The 15093-nt window shown below is 42.6% G+C and overlaps 1 protein-coding gene across 4 annotated transcripts in view; it reads right to left on the bottom strand.

Annotated features, from left to right (window-relative positions):
- The window catches only part of DIAPH3 (diaphanous related formin 3), a 1960340-nt gene that overhangs the window by 840694 nt on the left and 1104553 nt on the right, over window positions 1–15093 (bottom strand). For all 4 annotated transcript variants that reach the window (XM_069205304.1, XM_069205305.1, XM_069205302.1 and 1 more), the window contains one exon: window positions 9105–9199. In XM_069205304.1, the coding sequence (XP_069061405.1) occupies window positions 9105–9199 (95 nt within the window). The remainder of the gene's footprint in view (window positions 1–9104; window positions 9200–15093) is intronic.

The raw sequence follows: 15093 nt of genomic DNA, 5'->3' as shown, positions 1-15093 counted from the left end.
CTCGGACCAATCCGGGCATATTCCTAAACGTAGCACTTTACATAATTTACGTCGGCCAGCCCATGTCTATTGTTCCACACAATTTCATTCGGAGGAAATGGCCTTAACTTTTCTAGATATAGCACAGGCATTTGAGTCTTTACATTGGCAATATTTATGGCAGGTGTTGCATAAACTCGGTTTCGGTCCAGCCTATATATGTTGGGTCCAGCTACTTTACAGGGACCCATGTGCGCGGGTAAAGATTGGGGCGACAGGTCTTGCCGCTTTTCACTCTTGGGAGGGGGGCGAGACAGGGATGCCCTCTTTCACCGTTACTCTTTGTGCTGGCTATGAAACCACTAGCAGCACGCCTTCGCCAAGTATTGCATCCATGGGGAATTCCAATTGCTAGGACCACGCAAGTTGTCCTCCTATATGCCGATGACACCTTGGTATATTTGCATGACCCGTCATTCTCAGTGCACCACTTCATGCTACTGTTGCAGGATTTTGATAGAGTCTAGTTCAGAGTCCCCCCCGTCCCCCCCCCCCCTCCAAATCTAAATGATTCCCCTCTAGGCTCACTGGCAGGCCGAACCCTCGAAACCCTCCCACGATTGGCAATACCATGGGAGATCACAGATGTGCGATACCGGGGAGTCCAGTTGGCACCCACTACACAATCTATTCATAAACGTAATATAGGGAGAGTGATAGTGGGTCTTCAGACTTCTGTAAAAATCTGGCAGGGACTGCCTCTGTCGCTTATTGGGAGAGTCGCTATAGCGAAGTTGATCATACTTCCTCTGTCCCTCTTTACTGCACCAGGGTTGTTCTATATGGTCCCCAGAGAATACTTCTGAAAAATAGGCAGTATTATTGTGGATTTGTTGCGGGCAGATATACGTAAGAGAGTCCAACTTGCTACCTTGCAGCACACGTGGGAGAAAGGGGGATTGGAGGTCATGAATATTGAACTGTACTACATGGTGGCTCACCTGCAACACGCAATATTTTGGTGCACGCCAGAGGCCTCCTGGGAGAAACAACTACTGGAAGGCTCCTGTGCGACAGAGAGCTGCTATCCCTTGTAATCAGAGGAACCAAGTTACCCCCCGGATTACCCCATGGGTGGTTTGACAAGTAGCCAGTATTTGGGAAAATGCAGTCATCAGGGCAGTTTGTTGCGCGCCTTATGGTCCGATAAGCCTCTGCGGTCCCTAAAGTCATTCTGCAACAATGCAGAGTCTATATCGGTTCGCAGCAGGAGGGAAGGAGGTTGCACCACCCTAGAAGATCTTTACACATTAGAATGCTTTATCTCAATGAGGGAAGTGTTTGACACCCGCTTAGGGCCAGGCCACTTTTTACAGTATTGTAAAATCTCCATGACGGCCAGAGAGATATGGCCCATGTTTCCAGATGCCCCTCCACGATCTGCTACACTCTCCACACTCCTACAAATTGCAGGGAGGTGCTGCTTGGTGTCTCGGATATACTGAGCTCTACATGATGATCTACCTAATGCCCCGCTGCGGGTTTAAACCCAGTAGGAAGAGGTGATCCCAGAACCTTTAACTGAGGGAGACTGGGCAAAGATTTTCCCCGGAGTGAGACTACCCAGCTCCAATGCCCAATTCAAATGAACCCAATATAATTTCCTACATCAAATTTACCTTACCCCATTGAAATTACATGCAATCTATAATACACGCCCGGATGCCTGCCCCCGCTGCGGAACCCCGAGGGCCAATTTCATATATATGGAATGGGACATTGGGCGATTGCTCTCTTAATGTCCTCCAAGATACGTTCCCAGTAACAGAGCCTCATGGTGGAACATTCAGTTAACTATAAGTCAAGTTCTACTAGGCCTCATACCTAACCCAGTCAAAAGAACACTCATCCGAAAATTCATCCTCCTCTGTCTTACAACAGCAAAACGTCACTTGGCTATTAGCTGGCTCTCCCTAAACTCCCATCAACGGTGTGGCTTAGAGATGTGAATGAATGGGGAGTGGCGGAGGAAATCTGCATGAAGCGTGTGCATACAGGTGTAAAGTTGGGTGTCAATCTTCGGCCATGGGACGACATGCTGCACGATATAAACTCGCAAATGGAAAGTACCCAAACCAATGTGATCTCCGTTGGCTCATGACTGCACTGTAATACTCCACTGGGGACTTGCTGACTGCCCCCCTCCACACGTACAGTCCCCAATACACAATCTGATGACAATTCACCTGTACAGATAGTACTGCAGATGAACAGGTGGGGGAGGGAGGTGGATGGGATAAGGTGTCTTGTGATATGCACATTTGTTCATGTCGGGGTTACGAACTCTACATGATAACATACATACATGGAGATGTATCTGTATGTGAATTTTTAATGTTAACCAAAGGATGTATGCCATGTGGAGTTATCTCTCCGAAAATCAATAAAAATGTTCTTTAAAAAAGAAAAAAAAAGGTACACCCTGGTGGCACTGGGTCAGATCAGAGTCAACGTCTAAAGGATAGGACCAGATTTCAAATTGTTGCAGAACCCAAGGTGGGTTAGAAAGGCGGAAGTCACATCTAGGGTGGATGCTGGCGTAACATGACCAGAGGTCTCTGCAGATCCTTAGGGCCCAAAGGCATGCCAGTAGGAACCAGAAGCATCCCAAACAATCACAATATGGCCTTCCTGAAGGCCTTGATATGCTGCAACGTCACCAATGACCCAGCAAACTCTGGGTGCATCTTGATAAATTGCAAAATCAGCTCCTCAATTGGAGATTAGGAGCAAGCCTAAGTGGCATCTTGATAACAGAGGATAGAGTGTAGCAGGTTGTAACCGAGACCTGCTAGGCCTACTTGTGCTTATATTTTTACTTACACTTTGACTTACCAGAAGACTTCAACCGCAAAGACGGCCTCAAGAGCGGGAATAAGTCTAGTCTCTGATTGCCTTAGGGTTCCTGAGGGGGAATTCCTCACACAGCTTGGAGTTGTGTCATGATCCGAAACACCAAAGACAGACTTTGAATGAGTCTGTTGCCAACATTAGTTTCGGACATTGATGGCAAGGTCTACTATTGGGAGGTGACACTGCTCTCACGTTATCAACCTTCTATACATCATATTCTGTGCAGTCATACTCCTCATCAAGTATTGCAAGTTCATCGGATTTGGGCCAATTAATCTGTCCAACCAGGTGAATCTCTGAACTCTAGGAAGGTGTTCTGTCTAGGATTCATCATTATAGCATGATTTTAATTTATCTCGCTCCATCTGGATAACCTTGTTTGACTTTGAGCAATGTGCTGTAGCCCGCTCCAAGGGCATTGCTTCTTTCAGCATCCAAGTTGGCTGCAACCGAATGGGAGAACTGCACCTTGACAAGCCCCAACAACTTCTTAGGCTTTGGTGCCCAGCAAGGCGCAGACATTACAGGTGCGGAGTTAAAGCTGCCAGAGTCAAACCTGCAGAATCAGGCTCACAGTGTGCATAAAAGTGGTCCTGAACAAATTCAGGATTGACAGCCAGAAGGCCTCACTTGTGTAGGGTCAGCCAATGGAGCCAGGATAAAATCCAATCTTTTCAACGTCTGGATTTTTTCTGACGAGGATGTGTCTGCCCTGGTATGAATGGGCCCATTTTCTCAAGGAAGAATACAATATCCCCTCTTCATGTAGTTTTGTGTGGGTAATTCTTTTGGGAGATCATTCCCTGGCGGGAAACTTACCTGTGGACAGAAGGGACAGCTCTGATGTACACCTGCAGCCTTTCAAAAAAAGAAAACTTGGCCACCTGCTCCCTGGCAGATTTCAGGTGTACCAAAGTCGGGGCCACAGAACATGTTCAAAGTCTAAACACATATGTCACATGGCTCCAACAAGAACGTTTTCTTGGGGCATCTGCGACAGGGCTTAAACTGTGAGAATTTGAGAGGAGGCATTTGACCTTGTTACTGTTAAAGTGCAGAGAAATCTTGTTGGTGAAGCACAAAGCACTCCAAACCCTTGCAGATGACGTGGGGAAAAGCAGGAATTGACACCACAGCACTGGCTGGTGCCAAACATGTACTTCAATGTAGTCATTTTCAACAGATAGCTCTAAAGAGCTGTTGCTGGGCAATCGTTCTCCAGAGCAGGTCCTTAGGAAATATTTGTAAAGTGAGGCACCTGTGGTAAAAGATAGCCATCACTAATATTTAATTTCTCTGTTTTGGTTTGTTTCTGTAGAATGCTTCTGGAATAACAGTAAGAGGGAAGGCTTCCACTGGGCTCCCTGATATTTTAAGAGTCTTGCCATTACAAGATCTGCTACTTGATAATTAAAATAAGTTGTTTGCGACTCAAATATATGAATTTGGTCTAGAAGCCTTGAAGATATGGAAATATATCCAATTTGTTTGAAAATGTGGCTAGGTCCTGAACTACACAACACAGTGCAAGCATCTCTGGGTCTTTCCATCTTTATGGAAAGATTATTTTAATATTGTGCGCTTTCCTGAATTTTCCAGTGATTTCAAAGCACACAGAAGACTACTTGGCCCAACACTGGCAACAGTAATTTGTCTTTGACATTTCAAGAATAAGGATGGACAGATCTATTAAAAATGCAAGATAAGTGCTTATTTAGAGATTGGCAGAAGCAGGATATCTGTCGAAATGCGGCAGATGATATCTCTGCCTTCCTTACAGTGTACTGAGTGTTTATGCAGTCTAAATATGGTAGATGGCATGTTTGACACTCTTTGGTAGACATGCTGCACCCACCGAACTCAAAATACAGCCATCTGTTTATTTCTTCAAAATACAGCTCAGTTGGTTCTGGATCTCTGTAGCTTTCATCAAGCAGGGTTTTGTTTGCTCTGCTTGAGCTTACTCTACTGAACTATATTGTCACAAGGCCTGTGACTTGTTTCACGCCTTCTCATTATGTTGATGAACAGTTTCACACAGTTCTGCAAGCTGGTCCACCACAAGTAAGCCCTTAAACTCCATATTCCTTTTCCATTACTTATCCAATAACAGCAATATGACAATTCATGGAGACAATGCATTGTTACCTCTTCAGCAGTGAAAAAGCTATAGACCCTCAGAAAGTGGACATTTACCAAAAACCTGAAACATTCAGAATGATCTTCTGAAATTAGGTGCTTTGCTTGATGCAATGGTCATCTACAGACTCTTAAAATCACATCCATGTCTTTAACTTTACATTTAAGTCCTTCAACTGTGGTCAGAAACCAGACATTGATTCTCCCTCAACACTGGCAGAGTGAGTGTTCTGTACAACAGGTCATTAGTGGTGACCATGGAACCCAAACTTAATATTATAATAATGTAATGGTATTAAAATGTATACATTCCTCTACTTGTTTTATTTTGTTTTACGCTGCACAAGTACTGTTCAAGTATTTAAAATGACTCCTGCAATCCAGTCTCAGTTCTTGGTTTCACCTATGTCTACTCACAAAATGTCAGTCCACACCACAGAAGGTCTTTATCTATACCCTTCCACTGTGTTCTCCTCCATTTCCATGTCTGTAGACTTCATTGACTTTCTTTAATATTCTCCCTACTTGACCCATCTTGTGGTTATGCTCTTTTTCTAGTTACTCTAACCTATTGTAGAAATGCTTGGGTTCTTTGAACATGTTGGTATGCGTTTCTTGAAAATATCTACTTGAATCATATTACTTTTATGTTTAATATGGACAACGTTTTCAATACAAAAAAGGATTAAAAAATAATTTGTTAAATATCCTCAAATGTTTTGGGTCATCAATCTCTCATGTGCAAAAAATAAGAAATGTCTATTTTTGAGTGGTTGACATTCATTTGGTCAACAATGTGGATGGTAATCACACTGAAAGAGATTTTCAGGAGTGGCCTCAAAAGGAGGGACAAGTATTAAAGTTGTTGAGACCGATGCAGAAGCTGGGTAAGGCTGGAACAGGTAAGGATGATGATCTCAAAGCATAATTAATTATAAAACCATGTCTACAACTGCAATACTGCTCTTTCGCAAAGGGCATGTACAGTGTAATACAGCCCAAATCTCTACTAGCTAAATGTTCTGCCTTCAAGCTAAAGTTGAAGAAATGTTATGGCACTCTCTAAGGGGTACTATACACGTAAACAGTCTTAGCAAACAGATAATCAATTTTCTTCCCCAGTTAAATGTGGGTAGGAATGACGTGAGGCAAAGTGTTCCTCTTTGGACCAGGAGTTCTGTGGTTGGTTTATTAGGTTGAGCGCAAGCGTACAACCTCATCTATTATTTTTAAAATATATTCTTCTGTGGGCTTCCCGCTATTTCATTTGTTAGTGTCAGTGTCATTTAAAAATCCTTGCTTGCTAGTGGTCAGTCATGCCTCTTTGTCCCTCCTCCTGTGTGGGAGCAGAGACGAAATACTGTATAATTACGCTTTGTCCTGTTTATCTAGTCTGTAGGGGACATCAGGCGCAGCATCATCAGTGCACCTCAGTTCTACCCTGGTGAGATCACATCCTTTCCTATAATGGGACCCCTCTCACATATTGTTCTTTTACTGCAGCTCAATTCTAATAATTGGTTCCACTGCCAAGATAATACTGGACCGAAAAGAGAAAAAATCAGCTCAGCCAGTGCAGCTCAAATCTAACATCCAACACCACTGTTGATGCAAACCACCAGTTTTGCCAGAATACATGAATTCTAACATTCAGTGCACAAGTAACTTCTCAGTACTAAGGCTCACACACACATGCCCCTCATGGCTTCTGTAGTTCAGAGGCAAAGCCACTCCCATGCTGAACCCAAGTCACAACTTTACCAGGGCACCTCCAGGCTAACACTTGGCAACACTGGCATACCAATATTAGGTTCCACACATAGCTCCATTAACACACCTTACCTTCTGACCTAGTGTGCCCATTACTATTCCAATATTGCAGCTCACATATAACTGTGTCAGTGCACCTCAATGCCAACCTGCAACACCTCATTACTCCAATACAAGGAATTATACGGCTCACCTGCTGCCTTTGTTATTCCAGCACTGGGCCAGGAAACAGCTCTGTCTATGCCCTAAATCCTGATCTGGAGCACCCCAATAGGGCTGTACTGGGATTCACATACAGCTCTGCTAATGCACCTCCTCCTGCTGTTCTGCAGTGCCCCCTGCTGTTTCACACTCCGACTTCTGTTTGAGGACCTGGAGGAGCCAATTAAATCTATTCTTAGCTGCTGTCTTTATTTGGGTGGGTCTGTTTTACCCATCTCACTGCTTTCTTTCCTTTACTCTGTTTATTCTCCATGTTTACTTTCTCGCCACTTTTCTCTTTCCAGCTCTTAAAATCCACACGTTAACAGTTTTGCTCTTTCTTTCAATTGTTTATTTCTACTCCTCTCCTTTTTTTTTTTTTTTTTTTACTTTCCGCTACCTCTTCCTACCTCCTCTTTCAAGCTGGCAAAAATGTGGTTAATTCTTTCCTTGTTTCATTCCTCTCTTTTTTTCTAGATCCTGCGTTCTTTCTTTCACTATTTTTTTCTCTTCCCTTCATTCTTTGTCTTTTTTATTTGCTCTTTCCTTTGACTCAGTATGCGCCCTTTCACTTTTTTTAGATCTTTCTTCCTTTCTTTCTCTGGTGTTTTTCTTATCTTAATTTTTCAATTCATGCTTCACTATAAATCCCTCTTTTTCCCGTCTGTATGTGGAAGCCACAAGTTACTTGTCGGACCTGAAGTGTCAAAATGGTTTTCCCATCCTGTTTCTGTGGGAAATGTGTCAGTACTTACATGCCCTGGTTCTTTTGCTGCTTGTTTCTCACCAGTTCTCTTTCTCTATTAATTATGTCTCTTTTCACACTTTTCATTATTTTTTCCTTTCTATCTTTTGTTCGCTAGCTTCCTTCCCTTTTTTCTTCAGTCTCACACGGATGCTTAATTTCTTCCTAATGGTGTTTTCATTTTCTCATTCTTTCTTTTATTTCTTTGCAATCCCTTCTCTTTCTTCCTTGTGTCTGTTGTATTCCTTTCGCTTCTCTTTTTTTCCCACCCACTTTCTCTCCTGAGGCCTAGAAATTAATGGAGCAACAGGTGCAGTGGCACCAGGGCCCAGAGACCAACGGATCTTACTCCACTCTAATTACGGCTCTATTTTCCAACCAAAATTCCAGTCAACCATTTTCCTTTCCTACGCCAGGGCCCATGACACTGTTACTACGCCACTTGTCCTCTCCATCTTTACTCCCGACTCACTCTTTCCTTTCACCCTCCAATCCGTCAAAAATTATATTTTTGTTATGGTGTTTTGAGCATTACACTCTAATGCAAAAAGTTTATTGGTGATAAAGGTTTATATAACAACTGAATATGCTTTAAGAGGAAGAAGGTAAATTGAAGTGCTTTAATTAAATGCTGGGCCACTGGAATTATATGGCAGGAAAAGACGAAATTATGAGGCAGGGTAGACCAATTTATGTGGCAAGAAAAGTCTAGTTATGAATTTACAATGCCAATAGCTCTAACTCAAGAATATGCAAGACCTATTGCATTTCAAAATGCTTGTTTTTTAGGTCTGTTAGCTCAGTATCATATGATGGGTGAATCACTGCTGGCGCCCAACTAAGTCATTGCCATTTCCCATCGTTTGGCTTTAGTAAACAACATCTGAAACATGAAGAAACTAAATTTAAAACCTGAGGGCTACATCCTGGTTTTCAAAGCTCAGAAGAAGACCAGTACGAGAAGGCTAGTTGGTCTGCTCACCTTCACCGATACCCAAATTCCGTTACCTTTTAAAGTTTGACAGAGTTGAAAAACATAAAAGCACCGTTTCCAGATATCCTTACCTTAACCAGAATTCATTAGTGATGGCACAGCCGTTGTAACATTTTATTAATACAACGCAATTTTCTAAAACACTTGTGACATCAAAGACTCAAGGCCACACTGCACATTGCTTCACTGACACCGTTATGCAGCCATTACCAGTCAGTACAGAGTGTGCTTAGAAGCCTAGCTATAGAAATAGCAGTGACGCCTGCAGCGCAATGGGTTACCCATGTTGCTTAATTACTTGTCCACACAATGTGATGCTTACACTGCAATGGTGGTGGTTTACCTGTTTGTCAACATGCCTACCTGAATCATGGACTCTGTCAGCTGTGTTTCATCTACTTCCAATATTATTCTTTTAATTTCCTCATAAGGCATTCGGAAAGAACCCAGAAAAATAGCTGAAAAGAAAGGAGGAAAAAGTGAAAACTGGACACACGTTGATCTACTCTGCCAATGTCTACCAAATGTCTTCCTTTATAGCAGCAACATTGCTCTGCCTAACCTTTCAACATTATAATAATTAATAGGGACTTGCGAGAGACTTCCATCACAGAGAGTCATTTAAGAGTACTGACACTAAAGGAGCCGTCGGGAGACTCGGGCACGCATATTACTAGTCTTTACTTAGGGTGACCTGGCGCCCCGGATTTGACGGGGCAGTCCCGGTTTTTCGGGAGCCGTCCTGGCAGATTTTATCTACTTTGGCTCATTTCCCAGTTTTTAGAGGGGGTCGACTGAAAATAGTGAGGCACTTTTTTGGGTGTTCCAAAACAGGGCTAGTTGGCAGTTGTTACAAGTAAGCAATTTGATAAACAGGCACGTTGTTGGTTTTAAAACAAATACATTATATTTATTTTCTAAGTGCCTATTCGGGGTTCTGATGTTGATTAGAGCTATCATTCTGCGACGCTCTGTTGATATAAAAATGTAGTCCTTCTAATTTTGCAAATGTGCCGGTTTCTGGTGCTCAAGATCTGCTCAAGCTAGTTTATTAGTCACTTTGGTTTATTACAAAGTGGAACATGCTGCGAGTACTTATTTAAAACAGAAAAGTTAATTTGCTAACTCCGAGAAAATGCCCACACTGGAATTCATTTCTAGACTAGTCGCTCTTAATTTGGGGCCTGCAACGCATACTCGGGAGGACCCCGACTGTTTTGAAAACTAAGTATGATTCACAAAGTATATGTGCATAAAAAAAGGCAAAACCTACTCTGTAATTGTGTTTTTTTTTTTTTTTGGGGGGGGGATGGTGGGCTGGGGGAGCGGCGGGGGGCCTCGGGTGGCACACAAGTCGAAAGGTTATTAAACACTGATCTACATCAAGAAAAAAAAGATTGAACCTTAACACCAATAAGAACTACACTGCCTTAAGAATAAGTTACTAGGACTACCACTTAAAGTATCAACATTGAATCCTGGATAGCCGTCTGATGGGGCACTTCACTCCCTCTCCAATGGTATCACTTGAAAGCCCCTATGACCCCTCGGGTTGTCCCTGCCGCAGTCTTTTCAAGTTATTACATGTGGAAATGTCGTTTATTATTTTTAATTTTTCCCTTACATTCAAAGAATTGGTATAAAAAGTATACTCTGTCTCGTACCTGTGCACTGCACCCTTCCCCAGCTGTCACCGTATGTATTTAACTTCAAGGAAATCCAGTTGTGAGGCACACAATTTGCTTGCTTTGTAAGAATTATTTTATTTTTTATTTATAATGGTTTTATATAGCCTGAACATGACCCAAGAGGGGTATCAGAGCGCTTTACAAACTGTCAAAGTAAATAAAGCATCACATATTTGGAGTGGAATACAACTATTGTTGTAGAACACTACATGACACAAACTAAATAACATACCCTATATAAATCGATCACACACATGTGTTGTAGGATGTAGCAGGTCCTAACGCGTGGGGATCTGCGTCAGCAAGGTCCAACTGAACAGATAACGCATGCAAGATAGTAACAGTCAAGTGAAAACATGGATGATAAGGTGCGTGGAGCTCCAACCACAAGGCCCAAGTTGAGAGATAAACATAAGATAATAATAACAGTCAAGTGTAAACATGGATGATAACATTGCATCGACTCAGAGCCCAGGGAGTGCAGCTCTACACATTCAGGAGTAGAGATGTGTTGATCATTAGCTTTTTAACTTTTTTTATATTTTTTATAAATAATGCAGTTGAAGGGTTCAATCTGATTGCAGGGAGTAAGGAGTTTCAAATTCGTGGTGCAATACCCAAGAAAGATGGGTTGTAGGTTTTCTTTTTGTGAAATGTCTGTGGTTTCAACAATAAAGTGTTGGTGTTTCTTGAGGATCTGCAGCCATCAGAATAATTTTTATTAAGTTTACTAAAGATAGCAATGTTCAGGATTACATAACTTATAGCATTAGTATAAATCTTTGAGCCATATATTCGTACATCAGTTGACTTGTACATCATAATAAAAGAATCAGTAGTCAGAAACTTCGTTTGGAGCTCCTCTTACCACCCACCCACCCTCCACCGAACTTGTGCATCTGCCTCCTAGCGTAAGGGTAGATAGGGATTGGATGAAGTGTCGATTCAATGGGGGTGGGGGTGTGTAGTGCTTCTGTTCTTATCTCGTTTTCAGCACTTACATAACATATCAAGAATGCACCTCTGAGTTCAAAGAAGACTTTTATTGTTGTTAATTCTTCCCCAACCGCAATTTCGTAAGAGACGAATTATTAGATTTCAAGCACACGTTCAATGAAAACACAGTTTGCAATATACACAGCAGGTTATATTTATAAGATATTGAATACAAAGCAAAACAAATACTTCACCGTGTGAGAAACTATTTACAGCTTCATCTTTCTAGGGTCTGCAAGCTGATGACTCCTGTCAGATGCGAGAAAGAGATTTATCTACCCATACGGGATACTGGCAACTGGCGCCAAGTTCCAGCACGAAGTCAGGCAGATTCGAATCTAATTCTCTGAAGCCTGTGAGCCACCCTTAGAACAGCGTTCCCCCTCCTCTCAGACCCGGGAAAACTACGCAAGCCTTTGGAGACTGGCCAGATCTCCTAGACTGCTCCTCTTCCCAAGCCTGAGCAGGATGGTAAACACCACCTGTACTCTCTCTTATCAGGTCTAGTCTAGTGTGCGAAGAAAACAGCTTGGTTCATCTTGTGCAAAAACACAGCTTGGAAAAATACAGCTTGGATTCTCAACTGCAATGTCTAACTCCACGTTAAAGGCAATAGGCAGCTAACCTAAATATCAAATGCAATGTTTAGTGTCATGTCAAAGCCAATAGGCAGCTGAACTGAATACAAAATGCAAGGTCTAGTATCATGTCAAAGCCAATAGGCAGCTGAGCTGAATAAAAAATGCAATGTCTAATGTCATGTCAAAGCCAATAGGCAGCTAAGCTGGATACAGGATGTAATATCTAATAACATGTCAAAGCCAATAGGCAGCTAAACTGAATACATCATGTCAAAGCCAATAGGCAGAATACAGAATGTAATGGCTAATGCAATGTCAAAGCCAATAGGCAGCTAAATTGAATACAGCATGTCAAAGCCAATAGGCAGAATACAGAATGTAATGGCTAATGCAATGTCAAAGCCAATAGGCGGCTAAATTGAGCAAAACATATAATGTGCTACTGGTGAACATTGAGCAACTAATATGCGCAGTGGTGAAACACAAAGTCATTGGTCAAACAAAACTAATCGCACCACAGGGTGTCACGTGTTAACTACAACTGTGGATATGTTAGATGGGAGATATATTAGTCGTGGGTAGTCGTACACCCGAGTTCAAACTTAAGGAAAGTTCCTACGGATGATGGCTGAGATAATGCAGCATGGTTGCCCACGCCTGTAAATCATATTCTAGTTTATTGCCCATGCACACTCGTTTCATACTGAGTTCTCCTGCTATGGCCCACTTATTTACATCTCGTAGCCATGCCATGTGACTGGGAGGTTCAGGGGAGAGCCAATGGATAGCTATTCTGCATTTCGCCAACGTCAGGCTAAGTAGAATTAACTTCCTGCTGAGTGTTTTCTTTGCAGGGGCAGGTATAAGGCTTAATATAACAAACCGCAGTATTAACTATCTTCTAACCAGAGACCCTATTAATGCTTCCAGTATGGGGACAGAATGGTACAGTCTCATACCATATGAATAGTTTCCCTGAGGGGCACGGCACCGCAGGCAGTTATCAGAATGCGTAGTGCAGATCGCATGGAATTTCTAGTGCAAAAGGTTGTATTGCATCAATTTGAAGCGAGCATTAGAGCTGGCCCACTGCACCCCGGTCTGAATGTGTTCCCACTCCCTCTCAGAAAGGGGTCTTGGTACTACTGCCTCCCAACAAGCTTGAATTGGCAGTAGGGCATCCATTCGGTTGTCGCACAACACATGGTACATATGAGAAATAAGACGTTGTCCCCCTGCCATCATCAGGAGAGTAGATAGTGTGAAGGAACAAGGATGGGAAGGCAGGCCAAAGATCTCGTGCCGTCGCAGAAATGTTACTGTATTGTAGGGATTGTTCTGGCCCCAAGCGGAATGTATCAAATGCTTCCACCACTGTAATAAATCAATCCTCAGGGTAGAGGTCGTCCAGGGTGGTGCAAACTCCATCTTTCCATGGACATGGATGTCGCAAAATTCTCAAAATCGTTGTAGGGACCAAATGGCATGTCTGGGGCAAGCGGGGCTTCGAATAACCCTCTTGACAGCACTCTTACATTAACTAGCGACTTGACATATCAAGTAAGGAGTATCTGGAAGAAGCCCAGATCCACGCATCAGGATGCTCAGCAGCTCTCCCTCCACATAGGAACGGCTCAATAGGGACTTCTCCCAGGAGTCCTCCGGGGAGAGCCAGGAGATGGCGTGTTAGAGAAGAGCTACCATACATATGGTTGGGGGGAGCTCTAATTCCCCTTTCCCCCATGGCCGCTGCAGGACGGAAAGACTAACATGTTTCTATTTGTTCACCCATAATACGTTGGTGATGATACTGGTTATTTCCTTGAAGTATTCTCTAGGAACCACATAAAACGAGCCCTGGAGCATGTGAAAGTTCCAGTTTTTGTTCAAGATAATTTGGGGTGTTGAAGTGTAGAGCTTTATAGGTCATGCATGGAATTTTTAACTGTATCCTTGCCTCATATGGAAGCGATTGTAGATATTTCAGATCTGGAGAGATGTGGTTGTTTCTTTTAGATCCTGTGATGAGTCTTGCAGCAGATTTAAGAGAGACCTTTAGTGCAAAATAACTTGGAACTAGGTTAGCCACAAAGGATTGCACTACCATAATTCAGCCTGGAAAGCACTCAAGCTTAGTTGCTTCATCCAATCTTCGTTACATGACTGATTGAGAGGGGAGATTAGGAGGAATTCCGTCTTGCGGGTGTTGAGTTTGAGGTGGTTGCAGGTCAGCTAATTGAGTTTTTTGTACAGCTGTGTTGAGAGACCAGATATTCTCTGGGGAGGAGATCTTCAAGTATAGAGGTGTGTCGGCAGCATACATGTGATAGTGGATGTTAGATCATTTTAGAATTTCAGTTTGAGGTTCCATGGGTAGTTTAAAGAGAAGGGGTGAGAGTGATGACCTCTGTGGGATGCCTAATGTGACCGGTGTGGGATTGGACAGGGGCTGATTGACCATGATCCTTTGAGCTCTGATATGGAAAAATGTGGCAAACCATTTATGAACAGACCCTGATAGGGCCATCCTGTGCTCCAGTAAGTCTAGTAGGCTGTTGTGTTTGACTGTATCGAAAGCTGACAGGAGGCCTAGTTGGATTAGAGGCAGGATCGGTTCTGATCCAGGATTTTTAGTGTGTCATCAACTATGAGTGTTAAAGCCAGTTCCGTTTTGTGGCACTCAAAGAAGCCAGATTGGAATTGGTGTAGGAGTCAAAATTGGTGTATTTGGTTGCATAATGGTACATGGACACATTTCTCCAGAAGCTTTGAAAAAGTTGGGATGTTGGAGATTAGACGGAAGTGTTTCAGGTCCATGTAATCCACCATGTTTTTTTTTATGATTGGGGTTACCAGCCCTGAATTTAGGCAGTCAGGTATAGTGCCTTAAAGTAGTGAGGTGTTTACTATCTTGGTCTAAAGTGGAAGAATTAATGTTTAAATTATGCAGAAAAAATAGTTTGGAGAGGGTCATTTAAGTGGTTTGAAGGTTTTAATGCTGTAAGTATTTCCAGAATGGTGGTTTAATCAAAGGTTTTGAAGGTTTTCCAAGAACCATTGTTTTGGGGGTGGTCTTTTGTAGACAAG

The sequence above is a fragment of the Pleurodeles waltl genome, chromosome 8 (genome assembly GCF_031143425.1).
Source record: "Pleurodeles waltl isolate 20211129_DDA chromosome 8, aPleWal1.hap1.20221129, whole genome shotgun sequence".
NCBI lineage: Eukaryota > Metazoa > Chordata > Amphibia > Caudata > Salamandridae > Pleurodeles > Pleurodeles waltl.
The sequence above is the reverse complement of the archived record's forward strand: the minus strand, read 5'-3'. Positions and strand labels throughout refer to the sequence as shown.